The sequence below is a fragment of the Manis javanica genome, chromosome 11 (genome assembly GCF_040802235.1).
Source record: "Manis javanica isolate MJ-LG chromosome 11, MJ_LKY, whole genome shotgun sequence".
Classification (NCBI taxonomy): domain Eukaryota; kingdom Metazoa; phylum Chordata; class Mammalia; order Pholidota; family Manidae; genus Manis; species Manis javanica.
The window spans coordinates 83,377,853-83,404,336 of record NC_133166.1 but is presented as its reverse complement, the minus strand read 5'-3'; the positions used below and the strand labels follow the sequence as shown (position 1 = coordinate 83,404,336).

General features: G+C 36.4%; 1 protein-coding gene across 5 annotated transcripts in view; it reads right to left on the bottom strand.

Annotated features, from left to right (window-relative positions):
- RABGAP1L (RAB GTPase activating protein 1 like) overlaps positions 1-26,484 on the bottom strand; it is a 685,104-nt gene that overhangs the window by 282,203 nt on the left and 376,417 nt on the right. For all 5 annotated transcript variants that reach the window (XM_073216782.1, XM_073216783.1, XM_037013728.2 and 2 more), the window contains one exon: positions 7,684-7,758. In XM_073216782.1, the coding sequence (XP_073072883.1) occupies positions 7,684-7,758 (75 nt within the window). The remainder of the gene's footprint in view (positions 1-7,683; positions 7,759-26,484) is intronic.

The following is a 26,484-nucleotide window of genomic DNA, read 5'->3' as shown; positions in this document are numbered from 1 at the left end:
AATTTTACTACGGTATATATCTAGGAGTGAAACTGCTAGGTATGCATATCTTTATCAGATAAAGCCAAACTCATTTCCAAGGGAGTTGTACCTACTCACATTTTAAAAAATTCAATAGTTTTAACTTCAATCATAATGTAAATTAGTCATGGGGATAAAATACAGTATAGAGAATACAGTCCATAGTTTTGTAACACCTTTCTATGTTGACAGATAGTAACTACACTAGTTGGGGTAAGGATTTAATAATGTATATAACTGTCAAGTCACTATATTATACGCTTAAAACCAACATAATACTGTATATCATCTATAAGTCAATTTTAAAAAATCAAGAAAAAAATTCAATAGCTTTAAACATTCTGGGTTATCCAAAAATAACCCTTTCTGCAGTTAAAAAGATTCCATATATGCCAATATTAATATATATATATATATAGTAATTTGACCTTAAAATGGAACATGATTTTCTGAAAGTTAAAAAAAGATGTTCACCATTTGATCCAGGAATTCCGCTCCTACGAATTTACCAAGGAAAACAGGATAACAGATTCAAAAATACATATGCACCCCTATGTTTACTGTAGCACTATTTACAATAGCTAAGATATGGAAGCAACCTAACTGCCCATCAGTAGATAAATGGATAAAGAAGATGTGGTACATATACACAATGGAACATTATTCAGCCATAAGAAAAAAACAAATCCTACCATTTGCAACAACATGGATGGAGCAAGAGGGTATTATGCTCAGTAAAGTAAGCCAGGCAGAGAAATAAAAGTACCAAATGATTTCACTCATATGTGGAGTATAACAACAAAGCAAAAACTGAAGGAACAAAACAGCAGCAGAAACACAGAACCCAAGATGGACTAACAGTTACCAAAGGGAAAGGGACTGGGGAGGATGGGTGTGAAGGGAGGGGTAAGGGGATTAAGTGGCATTATGATTAGCACATATAATATAGGGTAGTGCATGGGGAAGGAAGTATAGGATAGAGAAGACAAATAGTGACTCTGTAGCATCTTACTATGCTGATGGACAGTGACTGTAATGAGGTATGTGATGGGGACATGATAATAGGGGAAATGTAGTAACCACAAAGTTGCTCATGTGAAACCTGAGCATAAGATAGTATATCAGTGATATCTTAATAAAATAAAGGGGGGGGTGGGAGAACCAAGATTGCAGCGTGAGTAGAGCAGCAGAAATCTCCTCCCAAAACCATATATATTTTTGAAAATACAACAAATACAACTATCCCTAAAAGAGAGACCAGAAGACAGAGGGCAACACCCAGACTACATCCACACCTGCAAGAACCCAGCACATCATGAAGGGGGTAAGATACAAGCCGTGGCCTGGTGGGACCCGAGCGCTCCTCACCCCAGCTCCCAGCACGAGGAGAGGAGTTGGAGAGGGGAGGGAGAAGGAGCCCAGGACTGCTAAACATCCAGCCCTAGCCATTCGCACTGAGACACACAGTGTGTGAGGTGCTGGATACTAGGGAAACAAGACAGTAAGACCTGTGAGCAGGTCCCCGCAGCCGGCACACCTGGGACAAAGAAAAGTGAGTGCTTTTTGAAAGTCTTAAAGGGACAGGGACCACACAGCTGGACAGAAGCGTCCTGGGACACTTAGCCTAGCAGCTGGGAATCCCAGAGAACTCCGGGCGCCCAAAACCCCTGGGTGGCAGCACAGCTTGGAGGCCCCTCACGGCAATAAACAGCCTCCCACCGGTTCCCCCTCCAACGCAACTCCGCCATATTGGAGAAGCAGCCTGAGGCTGGCCACACCCACAGCAACCCTGGAGCTCCACAGCGGCCGGGCAAGAATTAAAAACCCCGCCTGTACGCACCTACCCAGCACAAGCCACTAGGGGTTGCTGTTCTCCCAGGAGAAGAAGGCCACAAACCAGCAAGAAGAGAGTTTCTCTTAGCCAACACACATGCCAGCTCCCCACAAATACCTCTATCACCATGAAAAGACAGAAGAATTTGATACAGACCAAGATCACAGAGGCAGACCCTGAGAAGGAGATAGACCTAACCAATCTCCCTGAAAAAGAATTCAAAATAAAGCTCATAACCATGCTGATGGAGCTGCAGAGAAATATGCAAGAGCTAAGGGATGATGTCTGGAAGGACATTACAGAAATGAAACAATCTCTGGAAGGATTTATAAGCAGAATGGATAAGATGCAAGAGGCCATTGATGGAATAGAAACCAGAGAACAGGAACGCATAGAAGCTGACGCAGAGAGAGATAAAAGGATCTCCAGGAATGAAATAATATTAAGAGAACTGTGTGACCAATCCAAAAGGAACAATATCCATATTAGAGGGGTACCAGAAGAAGAAGAGAGAGAAAAAGGGATAGAAAGTGTATTTGAAGAAGTAATTGCTGAAGTGCACAGAACTCCCAACAGAAGGGACCCAAGGAGGACAACACCAAGACACATAATAATTAAAATGACAAAGATCAAGGACAAGGACAGAGTTTTAAAGGCAGCTAGAGAGAGGAAAAAGGTCACCTACAAAGGAAAACCCATCAGGCAATCAGACTTCTCAACAGAAGCCTTACAGGCCAGAAGAGAATGGCATGATATATTTAATGCAATGAAACAGAAAGGCCTTGAACCAAGAATACTGTATCCAGCACGATTATCATTTAGATATGAAGGAGGGATTAAACAATTCCCAGACAAGCAAAAGTTGACGGAATTGGCCTCCCACAAACCACCTCTACAGGGTATTTTAGAGGGACTGCTCTAGATGGGAGCACTCCTAAGACTAAATAGATGTCACCAGAGAAATTAAAATCACAGCACAGAAAGCAGACCAACCAAATACTAACTAAAGGCAAAAAAATAAAATCAACTACCCACAAAAGCAGTTAAAGGAAACACAAAAGAGCACAGAATAAAACAACCAACATATAAAGAATGGAGGAGGAGGAATAAGAAGGGAGAAAAATAAAGAATCACCAGACAGTGTTTAAAATAGCTCAATAAGTGAGTTAAGCTAGACAGTAAGATACTAAAGAAGATAACCCTGAACCTTTGGTAACCATGAATCTAAAGCCTGCAATGGCAGTAAGTACATATCTTTCAATAATCACCCTAAATGTAAATGGACTGAATGCACCAATCAAAAGACACAGAGTAATAGAATGGATAAAAAAAGCAAGATCCATCTCTATGCTGCTTACAGGAGACTCACCTCAAACCCAAAGACATGCACAGACTAAAAGCCAAGGGATGGACAAAGATATTTCATGCAAACAACAGGGAGAAAAAAGCAGGTGCTGCAGTAGTATCAGACAAAATAGACCTCAAAACAAAGAAAGTAACAAAAGATAAAGAACATTACATAATGATAAAGGGCTCAGTCCAACAAGAGGATATAACCATTATAAATATATATGCCCCCAACACAGGAGCACCAGCATATGTGAAACAAATACTAACAGAACTAAAGGAGGAAAGAGAATGCAATGCATTCATTTTAGGAGACTTCCAACACACCACTCACTCCAAAGGATAGATCCACTGGACAGAAAATAGGTAAGGACACAGAGCCACTGAACAACACACTAGAACAGATGGACCTAATAGACATCTACAGAAATCTACATCCAAAAGCCACTATTTACAATAGCCAAGAAATGGAAGCAATGTAAGTGTTCATCAGTAGATGAATGGATAAAGAAGATGTGGTACATATACACAATGGAATATTATTCAGCCATAAGAAGAAAACAAATCCTACCATTTGCAACAACATGGATGGAGCTAGAGGGTATAAATAAGCCAGTCGGAGAAAGACAAACACCAAATGATTTCACTCATATGTGGAGTATAGGAACAAAGAAAGACTGAAGGAACAAAACAGCAGCAGAATCACAGAACCTAAGAATGGACTAACAGTTACCAAAGGGAAAGTGACTGAGGAGAATGGGAGGGAAGGGAGGGATAAGGGCGGGGAAGAAGAAAGGGGGTATTATGATTAGCATGTATAATGGGGGGGCATGGGGAGGGCTGTGCAACACAGAGAAGACACGTAGTGATTCTACAGCATCTTACTATGCTGATGGACAGTACTGTAATGGGGTTTGTGGGGGGGACTTGGTGAAGGAGGGACCCTAGTAAACATAATGTTCTTCATGTAATTGTAGATTAATGACAACAAAATAAAAAAATAAAAATAATAAAAATTTAAAAAGGGGGGGTCCTCTGAGTTAGTGTAAAAAAAAAGGGTGTGGGAGAAAATGAAATATGTTCAATAAAAAAATTTTAAACTTTTGAACATGTTAGAAAAATAAATTGGATTAAAAAATCATGTAAAATATTTTATATGATTTTTAGAATAAAAGAAATATATAAAAGGACATTATTTACTACACTTCCAATTAAGTAAAGACTGATATTATAATGATATTATTATTGTGTATTCAACTTCAAAGGCAGTGAACACTATAATGGTTGCAAGAAATCGGTGCTATAACATTGTTCTCCAATTGTAAATGATAAATACCTTTTAATTTCATCAATAGATAAAACAGCATCTACTGTAATGAGTACTTAATTCTACTGCTTAAAATACTGTAAGTTACAAAGCTACTATCAAAACACCTGGAAATTTCCAAGTACCAGGAGAAGCTAATTGTTCCTTAAAACTATTTAGACATGGGCAAACTTAAAATTCTAAACTTTTGTTTTTGAACACACTTTCATTTTTGGTCTTTCTTTCCTCTTATGCAGTGACTATGAAATATAAATGACCGTGAATGAGGATAAGACAGTGTCCCAAAAAGCAGCAGGTTCTGATGATGATTAATGTAGAGCTGCCAAAGGATGTCTGGCAGCAAAAAAGAAGAAATAGCTTATATAACTGATAAAAAAATTAGTCAGTGGGACCCTAATAACGTATCTCCCTGGAACCTGAGATAGTGTATTTGATGAATTTTAGGCTAGACTATATTCTTCTACCTGCTTAAACCATGGAGGCAAAAATATGGAAGAGCAAAAATTACAGCTAACTTCTTCTATTAAAACTTGTTAATGGGCAGGTTGGTCAGTTAATGGAATATGTTAACAGAATTATCATACATCCTGTCAATTAAAATTATAATGTTTTTCATTAACACTATGTTGAATATCAGTTAACCTCTCCTTCAGGATTCTGAAGGTCTTTCTATATTTCCAGTTACTTGATAAGCCATGGGAACAACTGCATAATTCTATTACTGTAGAAAGTGTGAAACTGGCCTGAATTTCTATTCATCTTGTGACATAGTTTAAAAGCAGTTTTGTTGCCATGTGACCCTTGTATTATACAGGAGAGTATATAAGGCAGAACAAAATTCTCAGTATTTGAACTTTCTAATTATTTTAGAAATAAAGTTATTTTACTGTCTTTCTTTCCAGGGAGAGGTGTTTTCAAATAAAGATGAACTTAAAATCAACTAAATCACTGTTAACTCTCTGAACAGATTTTTCAGAGACATATTCTTCTCAATGAAGTTTAATCAATGTACTGTAATGTGTTTTAACAGTGCTCTGGTCTAAAACTGATGCTAAACTGATACATTCAAAGATTACCTTACGGGAAACAAAGCTTCACCATCCATGGCTTGAACATCAGCTTCTCAACAGAGTGCTTACAAAGGTTCTTTTTAGAAGAAAAACGCCTCTGAACCTTGAACACATCCACATCATTCCTTACAGCCTCCAGCCCCTTGTGATAGGGACTTGGCTATTCTAGATACTAGGCGGGTTTAGTGGTAGAAGGGCCCTAAAATTTGTGGCCATAAAGTGCTTTATTACCACAAGGAATCACAAGAAGATAGGCTATGGAGATACCAAAGAAAGAAGCATAGTGTGCAAAAGATCAAGAATAAACAGATGATAATGTAACAGAGGAAGAAAGCAAACTCAAATAGAGTAAATTAATTACAATAGAACCACTGTGTATCATTATTTTCATTAGAATCAAGTTATCAGAATTAGGACCGTGAATCTACTGTAATTGCATTCCAGAATGTAAACCTAAAAGAAATATCTTTTAAACTTCCTGGACCCCTCTGCTACATTTGACAGTAAGCATTTCTTCCTTCCTATAGAAAATCAGAAATTCTTCAAAAATTCCTCTTCCTCCTCAGCCTTTCAAAAACCTGGTGTTTCTAGGCTCTATCCTGTTCTTTGATATCCATTCTGAGATTATCTGAATCACTCTCATGATTTCAGCTGTGATTTCTCCCCAGCATCAGTCTCTAGAATCCAACGGGCTGCTGGACAGCTTCACTCAGATGTCACCAAAATAGCCCTAAGTCAAAGATTTGAAAACAAAATTCATCATCAACTCCTACTCTTTTTTTCTACATTCATTCTCAATTAATGTATTTTCTATCTCAGCTCAAAATACCACAATCCCTACAGTCACCAAAGCTAGAAATTAGACATGTTACCTTTGACCCTGACTTTGTCAATCAATCGATAAAACTTACCAGTTTTGCCTCCTGCATGTTTCTCAATTCCATTTCTCTTTCTCTGGGCCCCAACACCTCTTATTTAGATTGATACTTCCTAACTGGTCTCTCTGCTGAGCACATTCTCTTCAATTCCACCGTTTACACAGGTATAATAAGAATTTACCTGAAATGAACATCTGACTTCCATTCCCTTGCTTCAAACTGATCAACAGCCTCTCATTAGCTTCAGAATAAAGCCCACATTTCTTGACATGATTACAAGGTCTCTGCAATTTGGTCCCACCTGACCATTTCTACCTCATGCCTCTCCCTGCATGTAATTCTTACAGTAACAGTACAGAGACTATAATTTCATATTGTTCCCTTTATATGCTATGGCCTCTCATGTTTCCACATACTTACTCATGTTGTTTCTTATGCCTAGCAGTCTCTACTTCATCCCTTTCCTCTCCTGCCTCCCCCGTCCTCAATTATTTATGTCTTGGCAAAGCTATCATCTCTTCCAGAAAGATTTCCCTGAAAGCTCTGGCAGAGATGGGTGGTAATTCTCTTCTCTATCCTCTTACTCTGTGTCTTGGTCTCACTTACCATGTTCTTTTTTAATGAACATCAGAAAATTCAATGAAGACATGAAGAAATAATAAAAAATAATAGGCATGTGCCTATATTACCTGCATCTCATTGACCATGAGGCCTTTGAGAACACAAATGATGAATTATTCATAATTGTAATCCCACTTCCAGACCCAGTTAAATGTTCTGTTAAATGAAAGTAACTGATGCTCAATAAACGTTCTGCTAAACAAAAGTAACTGAGAAGAAAGAATATACAAAAATAAATCAAAGAAAAGATAAGAGACTTCCTTGCCACATTCCCTAATAATGGTCCTGGTCCTGCTCATATTTGGGCAGTTACACTGACTTCTTTAATGCTAGAAGCATCTAGTTTAAAAGACCTCCAAATAAGCAAGTTACTCCCTTCTAGCCAATGATAGTAACTCTATCAAGAAACTGTCCTCTTCTTGACATCGGACCTCTTATTTTATCACCAAAGGTATATTTTTAAAAAGATATGCCATGTGTAATCTCCGTCAGATTAATGGAAAATAGGAAGAAAGAATAAAACCAAGTAGAATAAAATAAACTTGGCAGCACCATGCCATTTTTATTACATGGAAAATTACTTACATGCAGCAGCAATACAGCAGCAAGAAAAGACTGTCCTTGACAGTACCCAATGTCCTCATCGTAGACAGAGTAGGCCTGGAGAAAAGAGGAAGACAACGAAATATCATAAACATTCACAGATTTTAACAGAAGTGCTAGCTCACATTAGGCTGCTGCTTGTTCCTGTCACTGGACTGTCCACCAGTTTCACCTCCTTCAACTTGGATGTGTGAGTCATTAGCACAGTGGGACCCCCCCAAAGAGGCTGCACATTTCCTAAAGCAATTCTAGATGCCTCATTATCCCAGATTCATCGTTAGAATTTGGAATAAAGTACTTCTCAAAGCACATAAATTAATTTTAAAAGGTCCATTATGGTTTGTGGTCAGGTGAATAGACCATGCGACAGGAGCAAAGAGCAGAAGAGGGTGGGAAGGTTCTAGAGTTGGCTTGGGAGTTCTAATGCACTATAGAGATATGTTAAAGCTGCTGAAAGTGTCAAGCAGATCCCCTGATCAAAAAAGTCACTATCTATAACCTCCAGACTTTATCAAGACCTTCTGCACTACTCTCCCACCTTCTAGAAAGCTGCAGAGTAAAAATGTCTCCTCCCATCTATACCACTGGGGCAAATCAGAAACACTGAGCATTGCTCCAAACTTTCACAGCATGGCTGAGAGTGAGCTTCATGCCACATATGCACCCACTATGACAGGTGTTCTAGCTAATCACCATCTTTAACATCATTCTAACTAGCCAGTACACAGTCAAAGAGGCTCATTTGCAGGATATATATATTGCTCCCTGGCAAGCAGCTATTATGCCATTTAACTTAATATTCACCTTAGTTTTTCAGAGGAAAGGAAATAAAATTGTACACTTAGTAGTATGTATTAACTAGTACTTCAAACTTCTGAGATTATCATTTTTTAAAAAGATAATCTGTACAAGTTTTTAAGAACTTGAATAAGTTACAGCAGGTAGAGTGTGCTAATCAAAGAGTAAATAATAGGAATTAGTAGCTTTTTCTGTAAAAGTTCAAATAGTAAATATTTGAGGCCTTGAGGGACACTTACACATCTGCTGTACATTATTTGGTTTTTAAACAACCCCTTAACACACAAAAAAAACTTTCATATTTCAAGGATGGTACAAAAGCAGGCAACATGGGTCATAGTTTACTGAACCCTGATTTAGAACAAAAAATAATAATTCAGGGACTTCCACATTTAGTTTTAAAAGACAAACATCCCAATCATGGCGTTTGAATCCTGGAAATATATCCCATCTCATGTATCCTTCCCATGTGGTGATTCATTTTAGTGGGGGAATTTCCATTTAATGTGCTTTAACACAATGAATTATGATTTTGAATAGTCTCTGTCCAGGGCAATGATCATCAAAGATAACTAGGGAGGGGTTTTTAGAGGGAGGTTAAGTATGGTATTTCCCATATGCCAAAGTAGTCAGAGTACAGGGTCCAGAACCCTTTTTTTTTTTACTTAAAAAAAACAAACTGTATTGAAATACAGCTTGTAGTCAGTGAAATGCATATATTTAACTACATAATTCCTTGAGTTGGGTCATTTCTATAACTCCATCATTATAGATTATGTCCATCATTTCAGAATTTCCCTCATGCCTCACTGCAGTCAAACCACCTCCACCCCAGGCAACCACTGATCTGATTTTTATCACAATGTATTATTAACTTTGCATTTTTTAAAGAATTTCATATCAATTGACTCATTTAATAATATATACTCTTCTGTGGCCTCTTTTACTCAGCATAATGTTTCTGAGATTCTTCCATGTTGCATGCATGAGTTCATTCTTTTTCACTGCTGGTTAGAATTCCACTGTTTGATCAAACCACAGTTGTTTATCCAATCCACTCACCCACTGATGAATATTAGAGTTTTTCCCAGTTTTTGGCTTATATGAATATAGCTGTTATAGCTGCTATGTATATACAAGGGTTTTTGTAGATACTGGTTTTCATTTTCCTTGGGTAAATACCTAGGAGTGGAGGTTCAAGGTTCAAATGATAAGTATATGTTTAAATTTATAAGAAATTGCCAAACTATTTTCCAAAGTGGTTGCATAATTATTACAGCCACACAAGCCAAGTGTAAGAATATGCACTGCTTCACATCCTTGTGAGTCCTTGATTTGCCAGTCTCTTCCCTTTCATTCCTTTGGTTTTGACTCGCATTTCCCTGACGACTATGCTATAGGACACAGTAACGTGCTTTTCAGCAACTGATACGTAGTTTTTGTGACTCTTCAAGTTCTTGCCCACTTGTTTAATAGGCTGCTCATCACATCCTTGTTGATTCATGGGAGTTCTTTATACATTTGGTTTACAGTCCATTGTCAGACATACATATTGCCAGTATTTTCTGCCAGTCTGTGGCCTGCCTTTTCATTTACTTAATAGTGTCTTCTGCAGTACTACTGTTCTCTTTTAACCTCTTCCTGCTAATGATGATATTATCACAATCTCTTCTGAGAGAAAAATTAGATCACGGAATCATTACCTAATGAATCTGAAAAGAGTTTTTTTCATTATCATCAGTTTCCAGAGCTCTAATTTAAAAAATTGAAAGATAAATTAGCATCCTTTTACTAATTTTATTTTCTTTGATGTATACAGTTATCTTTTGATTGCTTAATTTGCAATTTCATCCAGAGCCCATGGGTGTGTGTGTGTGTGTATGTGTGTGTGTGTGAGAGTGTGTATTACGGATTAAAAGGTGGACTGCAGACAGAGAGAATAAAGAAGGAAGAAAAAGGGAAGAAAGAAGAGAAAAGTTCTCATACTCTCCCTTGTGGGAACATTCCTGAGGTTGCCCTGTTACTTCCTTTTCCATGAACAAAGGTTTGTTGCGAGATCATGTTACATGAGTGATAGTTATTTTCAAGGGTCTCCTTTCCCCATGACAGATGTCCAAGGTGAGGATTCCTTAAAATTGTGGCTCTCAAAAAGTCAATCATGCTTCATCAACCCTGACATCACTGACTAATGTTTGATCTGTCTTTATATAAATATAATTAAAATGAATTGAGAATTGTGCTATTTATATGCTCATTTGTGTTACAAAAGAAGTCCATTAGAAAATGAAGGTCCATGATACATCAGACAGAGAAGGTATGAATTCAGTGACCCCCACAGGCCATTTTCTGTAGAGAGAGCCGAGGATCAAAGTGCAAAGTAGTAATAAATTGATCTTACTTTGTACTTGTTTTATGCTTTGGGGTTAGGTTAGCAGCAAAAATGGCTTTTCAGAAGCTACTTATTAAATTGATTATATAATACACAGTGTGAAAAACACAATGTTCTAGCACATTCTTTCCCTTAGAGTTCTTCGAAGTACTGTTTGGCTTAAGTCTAAGCCTTCTCTGAGTTGAACTGAATCCTTCCCTTCTATTCAAAACATGCCTCTCTTTGCACCACATGTTTCCTTACTCTTAAGCTTAATTGCGTCTCTGGCCAGATGCCTTCTCGGTCTGACTTTAAAAAAACATATGGGTACTACTACTGTAATGGAGGAATCACTACTATGGGTCAACCTTTCCTTGGGTAACAAATTTTAGCTATAGCTGGATAACTATATAAAACAAATACCTGAAGCACTTAAGAGCTAAACAAAAGCAAGCAGAAACTAGAATGTTGGTGGGTAAAATGTCCATTCTTTATGCTTTTGTTGGAGGTCAGGTACAAGGGGTACCACACCAGATGGCTAAAACTTGGCTATAAAAGTTTAGTTTCATTGGCTTGAAAAAACAGACTAGTTAGGGTGATAATAATAGCTATAAAGTGAAAGTAGAAATTCTAGAAAAAAAGAAAGTTACAGAAGAGAAGCCCCTACAATGTAAAATTACAATATTTAAGACAGTGTAAAACTGATTTAAGGATAGACAAATAACCAGTAAACAACATAAAAAGTCCAGAATTACAGCCATACTTAGAAAATCAGTTGATTTCAACAGTTACAAAGATAATGCAACGAGAAAGGAAAATTGTTTATATACGTATACAAATAAATATATGAAAACTGTTTCAACAAATGCACTTGAATATTGGATATCAATGTGGGGGTAAAAACAAAACTTTAACCCTACCTCACTTCATATACAAAAATTAAATCCTGTTATATAATAGTTCTAAACATAAAACTAACAGTATGAAGCTACTCAATGAATCATAAAATACCTTTGCAAAAGTTTCTAAGCTAGCGCACAGAAGCCCTAACTATAAAAGAGTAAATGATACAGTAGATGTCATCAAATTTAAAAACCTCCACTGAGGAGAAATGGGAATCCTCCTACACTCTTGGTGGGAATGTAAATTACTACAACCACTGTGGAAAGCAGTACGGAGGTTTCTCAAAAAGCTAAAAACAGAAATACCATTTGATCTAGTAATTCCAATTGTAGGAATTAATTGAAGAAAACAAAATTCCTGATTTGAAAAGACATATGCACCCCTATGTTTACCGCTGCACTATTTGCAATAGCCAAGATAGGGAAGTAACCTAAGTGTCCAACAGTAGATGAATGAATAAAAAAGATGTAATACATATACACAATGGAATATTATTTAGTCATAAAAAGAAAAGAAATCCTACCATTTGCAACAACATGGATGGATCTAGAGGGTATTAAGTTCAGTGAAATAAGCCAGGTGGAGAAAAACAAATACAATATGATTTCACTTATATGTAGAGTATAAAAACAAAGCAAAACAGAAGGAACAAAAACAGCTATAGACTTATAGACACTGAGAAGTAACTAGTGGTTACCAAAGGGGAGGGGTTGGGGCAGGTGGGAGGTGATGAAGGGGATATAGGGGCACAATAATTCACAATCACAATATAAGTTGGTCATGGAGATGGTAGGACAGGATGGAGAATACAGTCAATGATTCTGTAACATCTTTCTATGTTGAAGATCATAACTGCACTAGAGGGGGTGAGGATTTGATAATGTGGGTAACTACTACTAAACCACTGTGTTGTACTTCTTTGAAACCAACATATCATTGTATATCAAGGACACTTCAATTTAAAAAAAAACCTCTACTGAGGAAAAGCCACCATAAGAAAATAAATAGGTAAACTACAGCCTAGGGAAATAGTTGCAAACAAACCAGAAAAAAGTCTGAGAAAGCATGACCTGTGTATTATGTGCCCAACACGTTGCTAAGTGCTTTTCCATGTTCTCAATTAATCCTCACAAAGCCCATGAGATAAGTAAGACTTAGAGTAATTAACGTGGGAAAGGTCACAGAGCTAAGAGCCAGAATTTGAACACAAATCTGTTTGAACACAGAGCCTGCTCCCTTATCTTCATTATATCACTGCTACAAACTGCATTCCCTGAAAATTCATGCCCAGGATGATGCTATCTGGAGGTGGGGCCCTTGGGAGGTAAGTAGGTCATGAGAGTAGAGCTCTCATGAATGTGATCAGTGTCCTTATAAAACAAACCCCAGAGAGTGCCCTCAACTCTAGTGCCAGGTGAGGACAGGGAGGGAGGACGCCCATCTATGAGACGAGACAAGAGCCCATGCCAGATGCCAAGATGCTAGCACCCTAATCGTGAGCTGCTGAGCTGCAAGGACGGTGAGAAGCAAATTGCTGTTTAAGCTACCCAGCGAATGGTATGGCAGTCCAGGCAGATGAAGACATCACTGAGACTCAACCTGTGCAGAATTATTCTTCTTAGACATTTATGTGTTTCGGTCCATGGAAGATGGGAGGGCCTATGCTCTGATTTGCTTTCAGGTTCCACAGGGATGAAGGATAAAAGTTCATATCCTCAAGAAAAATGACAATCTAATTAAGGGGCAGCTTAATCTTTTCTAATCTATGGCTTCTGAGTTTAGGGAAGGTGGACTTTTAATTTCTTTATGTAAGATATTTATTAACATGCTGACTATAGGCTAAAACTTAGACATGAAAACAGAGAAAGCTGGTGAGGCTTAATCTTTTTGGTACTAGTGGTTACATATAATGTAAATTCTCCTTAATCAAATAAATATGGAAACACACTTGACTTTTTTGCCTTGTGAATAATTGTTATCCATTGATAGGAATGCTAACTTTGAAAATAATTTTCCAAAAGTGAGGCTTTCTTTCCCAACCCAAAACATACAATAATCACTATACCTCTTGAATTACCTTAAAACCATTATGGAAAGTTTTTAGTCTTACAGCTAGATTATGTCTAAAGATCTATCTACAAGCCTCTTTCCCCATAAATACTCCTACACAAACCTTTACTACATTGGTACAGGAAATACAGAATGGCATTTCTCTTTTTTCCCAGGAATGGGCAACATACAGTATTATTTTATCAGAAAGGTACACTTACAGGTAAAGATGGAAGGAAGCTCAGATTCACAGGATGCATGAAAAGGAAACCAGAAGATGATCTCTAACAACACAGAGACGGTGCTATGTGGGCGTACAAGAAAGGGTCAAACTTCGCAAACTGATCCCCATTTGGCTTCTTGGCACTGCTAAAGTAACTGATGTATCTACTGATGTGCTGGCTATTGACAGAGAGAGTTCAGTTAGTCAGTTTTAAATGTGACACATTTCTCCAAACTCTGAGTATTGAGTTCATGACTTTTTCATTCAAGATCTAAGAGTAACACTGAAAGCAGGAAATACTAACTCAGATCTCCTCACTTTAACAGGAGCTTGATAATTATGTAAAGCAATTTGCCATTTATTAGCTAGACAAATGTTTCATCTATCACCTACTGTGAGCTTCTGCCAACTTGAGGTCAAAACATCAAACAAATTTGGATTATTATTCTCAGCACCAGTAGCCCTTAAATCAGGATGCCAGGGAAATAGCCAACTGCAAAATATGTGGAATAGATTTATTCACAAACTACAAAGAGATCTGTTTACACATAATCTAAGAGACAAGAAGAGATACCAAGCAAAGACTATTTTTAAGTAATGTCACAATAAGCTAAATAAAAGGAGCACAGAGTGATAAGAGTTGTAAGACACTAGTCATCTAAAAAAAATTAGGGTAACATTTAAAGCAGAGATTATTTAATACAGCATTTAAGAATACAAGTGGCTTTTCAAAGAATCCTTTAGCATTAACCTAACTACTAAACAGCAACTAACATTTATATATTAATAATTGCTACCCACTGCTCTAGGTATTTATTTATATTAATTTATTTAAATTCTTACAATAACCCTCTGAGGTAAATACTATTAACACCCCCCCCTTTTATAAAAGAAAATAAGTCCTATTAATATCCTCCTTTTATCCAAGGCACAGAGAAGGTATATGGTTGTTCAAGGTCACCCAGTTAGGAAGCAGCAGGCCAGAACTCAAACTCAGGCAGCTAAGCTCAAGGTCTTTGCTACTGTCACTGTACTGTCACTGGATCTTAATGATTGCTGACATATACGGCAGAGTTCAGGTAAGTAACCATAAAACCTTATGATAAAAAAAATGTTTTTCTTTTTGCTATAAATATTCATGACTAATCAGAGAGGTGGCTTTAGTTAAAAAACATAGAAGAATGACAATCATAAAATTTAGGAGAGTGGCTGACTGGTAGGGAAGATGAATCTGAGAGGAGCACCTGGGAGTGTTCAAAGATACCGGTAATATCATATTTCCTAAATTGTAGAATGAATGTTACTTGTATTATCAATATTTAAAAATTATAAATACAAACTAAGTGTCCTCATTTGAATATATGGTATATTTCATAATTAAAATTTTAAAAGTTGCTTATTAGTAATCTATTCAGTGGTTTATGTTAATATTTCAATTTGGGTGACATCTTTAGAATATAAACACATGAAAGACACAAATCAAAATGATCAAAATAGTGAAATAGAGAGCCAATGAGAACTACTCTTTTTGGAGAAAACTATATGTACTTGCTATAGTTCTGTTTTATAAAGTTGCTGCAAACATGGAATTAGTGGATACTGAATCACTGCTCATAGGGAGTAAAAGAGGATTATGCTTCTGCAAGTTCTTAGTCATGACATTTTTGGCAACCAATCGACACATAATCTTGTTTTATTTCTATTTAAGGACACCTTATTTAATATTTATTGTTGATTCATTTTTAATATTGAAATCATGGTCAACAGCACTATAAGTCATGCCTGAACAAAGTTTATCTAACAAATATTTTCTCCATAAGGCACATTGCAGCTTTCTTGGGCTTGGCATAACTAGACAGTACTTCAGCACTACACTTGGGGCCATGTCAAACAGCAAAATCGCCAACACCAAGGTTATCAAAAACACAAAAACACTGCATGAAATATACTGCAAAAGGACAATATTGTTTACAATATGAGAGTTGAAACAAGAATCTGAACTTGGAATGTATGCATTGGGCAACTCAGATTTTCCACGCAGTGCACAGGCACATATTGAATGACCACAAAAGCACCAAGGGTATTGATTTTGGGGTTACACACAAATTTAGCAAGTAGGAGAATTTGCAAATATAGACTCTATGAATTCTGTGTGTAGTGGGGAGGGGTGGGGGCATTTATCCTCTGGGATAAATATTTATATCTATTTATCTATATCTGTATACCTTTTGGGATATATATATATATATATATATATATATATCTGGCTTTATTAAGAACACTTTTTGTAAGTTAATTCAAAAATAAATTATTTCAGCTTAATTTTGGGTATGCATGTGAGATCCTACATAGGATTAAGCTGAAATAATTTATTTTTGAATTAGCTTACAAAAAGTATTCTTAATAAAGCCAGATTTTTATTGATTAGAATGAAGAAATATTAATTTTAAGAAGGGCCACAATTATTAGAAAAGCCAAGTGAAAAATTAATATAGATGTATTCCCATGCTATAATTTAAGTTTTAAACTTTGGTTATAAATATAAAAAATATAAAATAAAAATATATAAATCAATGTTTTTATTAAACATTTTCAGTACCTATTCTTCATCATATTCCTTTCCTCCATGCCTTTAGAATCATAATCAATGATATGTTTTCCTATTACTTTAGTATTTGGTACAAGGAGTCCACAGTAATTAACAGCTCATTTACCAGTATTTTCTCTGAAACTCAGAATGTGTTTTCCCATAAATGCAATACTGTTATGAGATTACGAACCTAGATCACAAAATTAGCCCCTAACTATAGTGCCCAGGACAGTAAGATGTTAATAATAAAGTACTCTAAAGTTGTTTGTTTAAAAATTTCCTTAAAAGTTTTCTAATAGTAGATCTTAATGCCAAACACTTCAAATTCCAACTCTGCCACTTAACCAGAATTATTTAACTTTCCTAAGTTTCAACTGCTTTGAGGAAACAAATATTTACTGAGCATCTACTATGTGTAAGAAAGTAGTGAACAAAATGGACCAAAAAACTTTGCTCTCATAAAGCTTAGTTTCTAGTGGAAAAGGACAACATGCATGTATGCATAAATACATATGCATGTTTGAATGTAGTAAGTGTCATATAAAAAGTAAAGCAGGAAAAGGGGCTGAGGAATGCAGGGTTAAGAGGAGATGGCAATAAGGAGGGTGGTTAGGGCAGGCCATACTGAGAAAGTAACACTTGAGCAAGGAGTCAAGAGAGACGAAAGAGCAAACCAATACAGACCTCTGGGAGAAGAGTGTTCCAAGCAGAGGGAACAGCCAGTGCAAGGGCTCTCAAGTGTAAGCAAGCCTGGATCAGAATGCATGATGAAGAGAATATGACACATGAAGTGTACAGCCGTGTACACTGTAAGGGCTTTGACTTTAACAGTGGGATGAAATAGAAAGCCACAGAAAGCAAGAAGACCAGGCAGAGAATTGTAATTTAGATCAGGGTGGCTGCAGCAGAGGTGGTGAGAAATAGATTCTGGATACATTTTGGAAATAGAGCTAATAAGATTTCCTAATGGATTATATGTGTAGTGTTACATGCCTTTGCATGGCTGCAAATGAGTGTGCCACAGGACTGGAACATTTCCTCACATGGAGCTGAGGAGCCCTCATAGCCTGTGATGGGCTTATCACCTTATTTGGGAAATCTCTGTTCAGGGCTTCATGTGAACTTCTTTGTTCTGCTTAAGAGTGTGTGTGATATGGCACTTGGCCAAGCCCACGGTTATCTATGTTCTCACAAGGAGGGAATGGGGTCCTTTATTTGCTTAACAAGAAGAGTGTATGCAGATCTTCTCCCTGTGGCAGCAGTGGTGGGAGAATGTCACTCACTGTAGAAGCTGATCTTGCTTTGTCTCTTTTCTGTGAAAGGAAAGTATTGTTCCAACCAATGCCAGTGTGAATCATGTCTTCCTTAGTAACCTCAACCCTGCAAACCATGCAGTGTGTTGCCATCCTGAGACTGCTGCTCCTGGTGGTAGGTAACAGTTGTCACTTTCTCAACATGTAGGGTAAGAGAAAGAAAGAAGAGTCAAGGATAATGCAAGGTTTCTAGTCTGAGCAGCTGAAAGAATAGTTATTATTAACTGAGATGGAAAAGACTGTGGTGATACTTTGTGATTGGACATACATTTGTTTTCTGACCAGACCATTATCAGGGCAGTAATATAGGTGAAATCCTAACTGAAATGAGTTTAGGAAAGAGTTGGTGGAGAGGCACTGGTTACAGCAGGTACAGCCAAATCCTTTTGAGGACTTCTTCTGATAAAGGGGAGCAGATAGCTTAATCTGAAACACAAAGATAATAATAGAAACCACCATATAAATTTATTTGAGGATTAAACATAGTGCTTAGTGCATACTAAAGAGCTGAATAAACTGCAACAATGACAGGTCAAGGAGAATTCTTATGACCTTCTTCTAAATTTCCCATTTGAACCATCATTAGGATGAATATAGAGCTGTAGGGATGGGGTCTAACACATCACTAAAATTCTTATGTATTCTTAGTTTCATTGACTTTTTTTTTTTTCACTGACTTCTTGAGAATGATCAGTTTTCTATACAGGCCACCCTCCACAAATTTGTTTAGAGAGACATAAGTTGCCCCATTTTTTCTCCTCTTTAAAACCAGGTATCCCAGTGTTAAGTCTAAGTCATCTTTACAAACTCTCTTTAAAACTCATGAGGGATAAAAAGGATGGAAAAAAAAAATCTCATCACTAAAATGACGTAAGGATTCCCCTTCTCTTCCTGAAACCATTTGGCAAAGCAAAACAGATGTGACATGGCGTGGTGGCCTGGCATGGGTTATCAGACCCTAACCAGGTGACAGGACATCCATGTGGGTAAGTGGGTGGCCAAGAATGGGTAATCAGTGCCTGACAGGATGAGGAGTACATGCAGGGATGACACTCTGGCATAGGGTTTTAGAACTTGACCATGGTTAGGAAGCCGTTTGTGCAAGAAAAGAATAGCAGCATCAATGTGAGATTGGTTACATACAGGAATGTTGATCAAATAAATAAATATACTAAGGATAATGGGAGTTAGAGTTCCCATTGTTAGACAATGGAGTTATAAATTTGGGCAGGAAGAACACTGGCATTAATCTGCTGGCATTGGATTGGAGATGGAAGTATACCTATAAATCCATGGTTTTCAACATATGCAAACATATACAGCAAAAAAGGCAGAGTAAGAGTAAGGATCCCTGAAAGTGTGCTCCTCAATAACAACAGGAAAAATGGCAAAAATTGTTATAACCAGCTTTTTCAGCAATCTAGAAATTGATCAAAGGTTTGCAGCAGTCTAGGGAACATTTATCCCAGAAAAGCAACTAAATATCAGTAAAAACAGGAAACTTCATAACTTGCCATGGTTCTGTCTGCTGCTCTGCAGTTACACAATGACATCCCTTGAAAACTAACAGCCTACATTTGCAGTGAAAACAAGCAACCTGGCGGCCATCAGAGGGAGCAAAATGGGGCTAGAGCTCCTGACAAGAATCACTCCCAGAGAATTATAATTATTTGACCTGTCTAGTGGTTCCCTGAAGACTCCACTTGCAAGGTTCACTTAACATGAAAAGCTTCTTCCCCAGTGCCATTTGTCAAAAACAATTACAAGCAACTGTTTAATTTTGTGATTGCTCGAGGTTGTGGATAAAAGTTGGACAAGACAACAGACTAACCAGAAATCATAAATGGAAAAGCTGTGGCATGAGATGTCCACAAAGGTTTTGAAAGGCTCAGACATATTTTTGAAAATCTAGAGGGCCATGTCCATGTGTACACTGTGCAGATGCCCAAGGCTTTGTGCCTTCTCAGGAAAGGACTGAGAAGGCTCTGTCACCTCTGGCTGACCCTGAGGCTCTGCACAAGCAGGAAATGCAGGCAAGACATAGTTGCCAAATGGCTGGCTAAGTCATAAAGACATGCCCAAACACACACACACACAGCCTTTTGGCAAAAACCGGGAGCCATACTGCTTCCAGGCATTTAAGGAAATCTCTGTCCAGTAATTAGCTGACCATCACACAGAGACTCCAGGGGCTACACATGACAAAGAGTACAGCTTTACAGACTATTCACAGAAGTCTCCAATCAAACAACAAACAATAACAAACCTGGCAAATCTATAGAAAGAAAGTGGATTAATGGATTAATGGCTACAAGGGCTGAAGGCAGGGATGAGGGAGAGTGGTTTCTAATAGATCCAGGATTTCCTGTGGAGTGATGGGAATGTTCTAGAATTAAATGGTGGCTGCACAGCCTCATAAATATATTAAAAACTACTCAATTGTACTTATTTTTAAAGGGTCAATTTTATGGTTGCAAAGAAAATATGGTTGCAAAATGTATGTCTTATGTGCATGCCTATCTATATCTATACATATATTCATTTGTACATACATTCCCTAGCTCTGTCCACTGAAATGACTCATGAGCTCTGACATCCTAGTAACAATGAACACACATAGTGTATATATCTTGGTTTCTTACTATTTTTGACTAAAGAGAACAGGGTGCCTTGTAGAAATAGCTTATTCTAGACTTTGGGCCTATAATAAGCCTAGGACATCTTTCTGAGCCAGAAAGAAAGCACAACTTACAGAATGACAGAGTATGTTAAAAGGGCACAGAAGTCAAGCTTAAATGTCTCCCACTGTCCAAAATGAGTATAATCTGACAGCAAAACAAATAATAATGCTAAGAAAACATAATACACTAAATAAGAATTCATGTCCATTTGAATATGATATTACATAAATAATAAACATAAAGTCTGTTGAGGAGGATATTTACATAGTTACAAATTATCTCACACAAAATACTTATTACAAAAGCATAAAGACTAACTTCATAGTGGATAAGCCTGGTGAACAGTATTTTATTTATGTGATCACAGTGATCATTATCAATAATTGGAAAAACCACAACTTTGCACTAAGAGGAAGACATAAGAACAGATCATTCCTTCTATATTATTCCTGCCAAAGATGTATAACCTGAAAGAAGAGAGGGGATAGATGAAAGAAAAGAGAGGATGCGAACTCAACAGTTCAAGCAGGTTTATTGCTGAACCTGAGAGGGACCCCTCTGTCCTGGGCAGTAGAACAAAGTCTAACAGGTCAAGAGGCTTTTTATGGCCAGGGTTTTGGGTGCGCTCATTGAGGGGAGGGGTCAGGGAAAGGTGGGCTTGTGGCTTGCTGACGTGTTCTCTGGAGAATGCCTGTAGCCTAGGTAAAATGACACCTAGGTCTCTCTGAGATGGTAGGTGGGCTTTTTCAAGAGGTGGTACTCGGGTCTGGATTCTATCATAACCTGAGTCTGCCCATGAGGAAACATGAGACAAACCCAAACTGAGGGACTTTCTAATAAAAGCACTGGCCTATAATCTTCAAAAGTACCAAGAAAGTGAAGGAAAGAGTGAGAAACTGTTCCAGATAGAAGGAAATTAAGGAGACACAACAGCTGAATGAGATGTGTGATTCTGAACTAGATCCTTTTTCTGTAAAGGACATTATTTGGACAATTAATGAAATCAGAATAAAGTCTAAGGCTTAGGTAGTAGTAATCCTATCTACCTAAATAGCAATGTTACTATCCAGATCTGGATGTTGTATTATAGTTATGCAGGAAATACCCTTGCTTGTTATAGAATACCCTCAAGTATTTGGGGGTGATATGGCATCATGTTGGTAAATCATTCTCAAAGAGCACAGGGAAAGAAAATTCTGCATTTGCAACTTTTCTATAAGTTTGAGGTTGTTAAAAAAGCATAGAAAAATATGGAAATACACATATATGTATATAAATAAATTTGACAGAATCATTTTGTCTATTGATTCCAATAATAAAAATTTGGGTTTTAAGAAGGTTATTAAATTTGTCCTATATGCTGGTAAAAAGAAGAGTATCCACACAGGCTCTAAAAATAGATTTACTGATGTGGAATAATCTAAACACTGGCAACGATAAATGTAGAAGACTAGATGTACTCACATTCACTAACAAAGCAATTTTCTTATCTAACATAGCTGGCAAAATTCCTAGATGTAAGTTTCCTTTTATATAACACTTTTCTTTAAAAGGGCCCTTGGCAACAATTTAAAAGTGAACTGATATACTTGGTTTTTAAAAAAAGGAAATGTAGAATAAGTACACTACCACATCCATTAAAAAACACTTAATATTCTTATTATAAGTAAATTATTGTGTGATTTTTATGGTAAATTATTCAGAATATCTAGTTTTCATCCTGGGACTTTAGATTTTTACAAAATGGTAGGTAAAGGACATCATAAAGGAGCCCTACAAAATAATAACAACAGCCCTGCTCTTAAGGAGTTAGCCGGAATTATTTTTATGAATAAAATTACTTTGCAGAAGGAAAATAGTAGAACTAAAAGAGCTCTTTTAGAGTTTATGTACATTAATTTTCATCTAAAATAGTAGTATGGTGACCATGAAAACACACCTTTCTGATCTCCAACAGCAGGGAACATAATTGACCGAGGGTCCTAAGTGCTGTGCTCTGAAATCCATACCTACATTTGCACGAAGGCCACACTTCCCACAGGCTGCTCTCAGCCAATGACTGAGTACAACCAGAATACTAATCAAGCCAGCTCCTGGGAGACGTGGAACCTCACAGGGAACTTCAGCTGAGGACTCCCCCAGTTGGCCTTGCCAATCTGTCGTTATTAGTACATAGTCTAAGACAATTCTTCTTAATCTTCCTTCCTTCCTCTCTTCTTTCCTTGGGATCAGACTAGCACTATGGTCCAAATGAGGCTTCAACACATTTAATCCTGTTTTGGTGACAGGCTTCTTAGAAGATCTGGATGAATACAGTCAATTTCATCAAGTCAAGACCATAGAGTTAATTATATTGACACCCGTGTAACTAGTACCACATTCTGCTCTCTGAGATAAAGAAAAAGAAAATGTCAGAGATGGCCTCTTCTCTCAAAGACTGAACATACTGCAGGAAAGACTTAAATGAAATTAATCAGATAATGTTCAAAACATAATCCATGATAATTATCTAAACTTTACAGTATTTTTAAATCTGTAAATCACTGTGAGTAGAAGTGGGTAGGACAAGCTTCACAAGGGAAGTAGACAAATAAGATCTGGACAGATGGGAAGGAGGAGGAGAGCAACTCAGATTCACACCCTTCTAGGTCTTTAAAAGATGCAGGAAGAGGCCTGGTTAACAAGGAGGCTTCAACATTATAAAGATATTGCCAACTACATAGCAATTAGTAAACAGGAAATGAAGCCCCATAATTCTATAGCTAACCCACTCAGGAATAACTGTGTGTTTATTGTTTAGAATATTTAAGGCTTTTGAATCTAATACAAAAACAGATGGCTATTTTGAAATAAATCATAAATTCAGGAGGCACACCATCAGTAGCTTTTTCAGGTTTTCTATGTTCTGTCTTTGCAGTTTAGTTTTGTTTTTCCTTCTCTGTTTTAAAAAGTAATCTTACTTTTCTTCCTCAAAGAGTAGTGCTGTTTTCTAAAAAGAGTGATTATAATGAAACCCTTAGGATACAGACAATCCCTGTATTCTAATTTTATATATTTTTATCATCCTCATTATCTTACCCTTTCTCTTCTTTATTCTGGTAATTGTGTGATGGATTCAATTAGCCTTTCAGTTGAAAGACTACAGGGTCCACAGAAACTACAAAGCTATTTCAAGAACAGATCTTATGGGACCAAGCACATAAAGAAATTTTTTAAATCTCTTCAGACACTCTCAAGAGCATTTCAAATCACTCATTCTCCTTCTGAGACTCTAGCTTCACAAGCCTGACCTTTTCATTGTTACAGTTTCAGAAAAATCCATATTTAAAATAACATCCTATCTTTTCAGTTGAGTTTTGACTCATAGAAAGTCTATTCTATTAGTATGTATATTAAAGAGGACAAAAAAAAAACCAAAATAATCCCTCAAATATGACTTTAGCAATCCTAACAAACATAAAAAAAGTTTTTGAAATATTGTAAGCAAAAGCTATGCATGAAGTTAACCCCAAACACACATATACAAATACACACAGAATAAAGCTTTTCAACTTTAGGTTGCTAAGTTTTCTTATATGTATTTGTACATGTGTGAGCATTGCATTTCTTGTTCTGAATGACTATAAACATAATTGTCCTTGGCAATGAAGCATAATTAGAATTATGTAGAAAATGTAAAATCAAGAGATGAGAGACAATAGGAGTATATTAATGGGTGATCAGATATTAGAATTTATCAGATTTGGACTTTACAATAACTATAATTAATCTGTTCAATAAAATAGAAGAAAAAAATAATTTTGCCAAGGAACTGGGATCTATTTTTAAAAAGAATCATATGGAAATTCTAGAACTGAAAAATAAACCAACCAAAATTAAGAATTCAATAGATTGGAGAGATTAGTAAAAATAAGCAAATGGAGACATCAAAAAAGGATGGAAATATATAACTTAGAATAGGAGATAGAAGGGACATGGTAAAATATGAATACTTGAAGGTCCAGAATAAAGGATAGAGGCAAAACAGTATTTGGAGAGATACTGGCTGAGTATTTTCTAAAACTGACAACTATGTTAAGCCATAATATGAAGTGACAAACTTCAGGCAATATAAAGAATCCATACCTATGGCACATCAAAGAAATACTGAAAAATCAAAATGAAAGAACAAAATTTTAAAACAGAAAAAAGATGCATTATATTTAAAGAAACCATGATAAGATTGACAGCCATCTTTCAACAGAAATGATGGAAGTCTGAAGGCAATAGAATAACATCTTTAAAATGCTAGGGAAAAATCCTGCCTACTTAGAACTCTGTACTAATAAATAAAACTATCCAAAATAAAGACAAAATGATGAGGCCCTCAGACAAATAAAAAATTAGTTTTCACTAGTAGACTTTTACAAGAAATATGAAAAATAGTTCTTCAAGCAGAAGGAAAATGATCCCAAATGGAAGCAGGCAAAGCAGGAAGAAACACAGAGCATGAGCAAAGATATATAGGTGAGTAAATCTAAATAAATAATGACAGTTTAAAACATAAAAAATATCCCATGTATGTACATTTGTGCATGTGGCAGGGGGTCAAGGAGGTAGTGATACATGTACAGAGTTAAATGTAAGACAATAATAGGAAAACAAACAGAAAAGTAATATATGAAGTTAAAGAGATGTAAGGTTCTTGCATTATTCAGAAAGTGATCAAAGTACTCATTTAAGGTAGATTCTAAAAGTCAAAAATGCATGTTGTAATCTCTAGAGTAATACTAAAAGTATAAAAACTGTAAAACTAATAGTTATAGAAGGTGGGAAATGGGGAAAAAGGAGGGAAAAAACAAACAGGTGAAACATTTATAGTACAAACAGTGACATATTAAGTTACAAATCAAATATGTCAGTAAGTTTATTAAATGTAGATACATCCAATACCCCAATAAAAAAACAAGATAGTAGAGTTAGTTAAACCAAGAAAACTCAACTATAAGATGCTTAAAAAAGATACACCTTAAGTATAAGGACTCAATTGAAAGTAAAATGATATTAGAAGTCAAACAACACAAAATAAAGCTAATATAGCCATCTTCACATTGAAGTACATACTAGCAATGAGATATTTTATAATGCTAATAAAGTCAATTCAGTATGAAGACATAACAATACTAAATTTGTATGCACTTAATAACAAAATCTCAAAATATAAAAAGCAAAATTTGACAAAAACTAGACAGAAAAACAGACCTCTAAAATCATAGTTGGGAAATTAAGCACAATTTCATCACTAACTGAAATGAAAGCATACACACACAAAAAAGAATTAAAGAAAAAAGAAAAAGAACAGTTACTATAAGAAAGATGAGAAAAGCGTGATTACAAAGTTTATCTAATTAACCTCAAAATAGGATACATTTAGGTCATAAAGCAAGTTTCAACAAATTTCAAAGTTTTGAAGTTATACAAAGAATGTTCTTCAACCACAGTGAAATAAACCAGAAATCAATACCAAAATATAATTAAGAAATCACCCAATGTGCTGGGTCAAAGAAATCAACATAGATATAAGAAGATACTTAAAACTAAATAGTAATAAAATATGACATCAAAACTGGTGATGTTATGATGGAACACTACTCGGCAATAAAAAAGAATGGACTACTGAAATTCTCAGCTACATGGTTGAATCTCAAGAGCATTATGCTGCATGAGAGAAGCCTGAAGTGTATATTATATGAGCCATGCATGTTAATTTCTGTAAAATGGAATAACTCTGTAACGGCAGAAAGAAGACAAGTGGTTACCTGAGGTCAGGCATGGGGTGGGGGGGTGGACTGACTGGGAAGGAACATTAGGGAACTTTT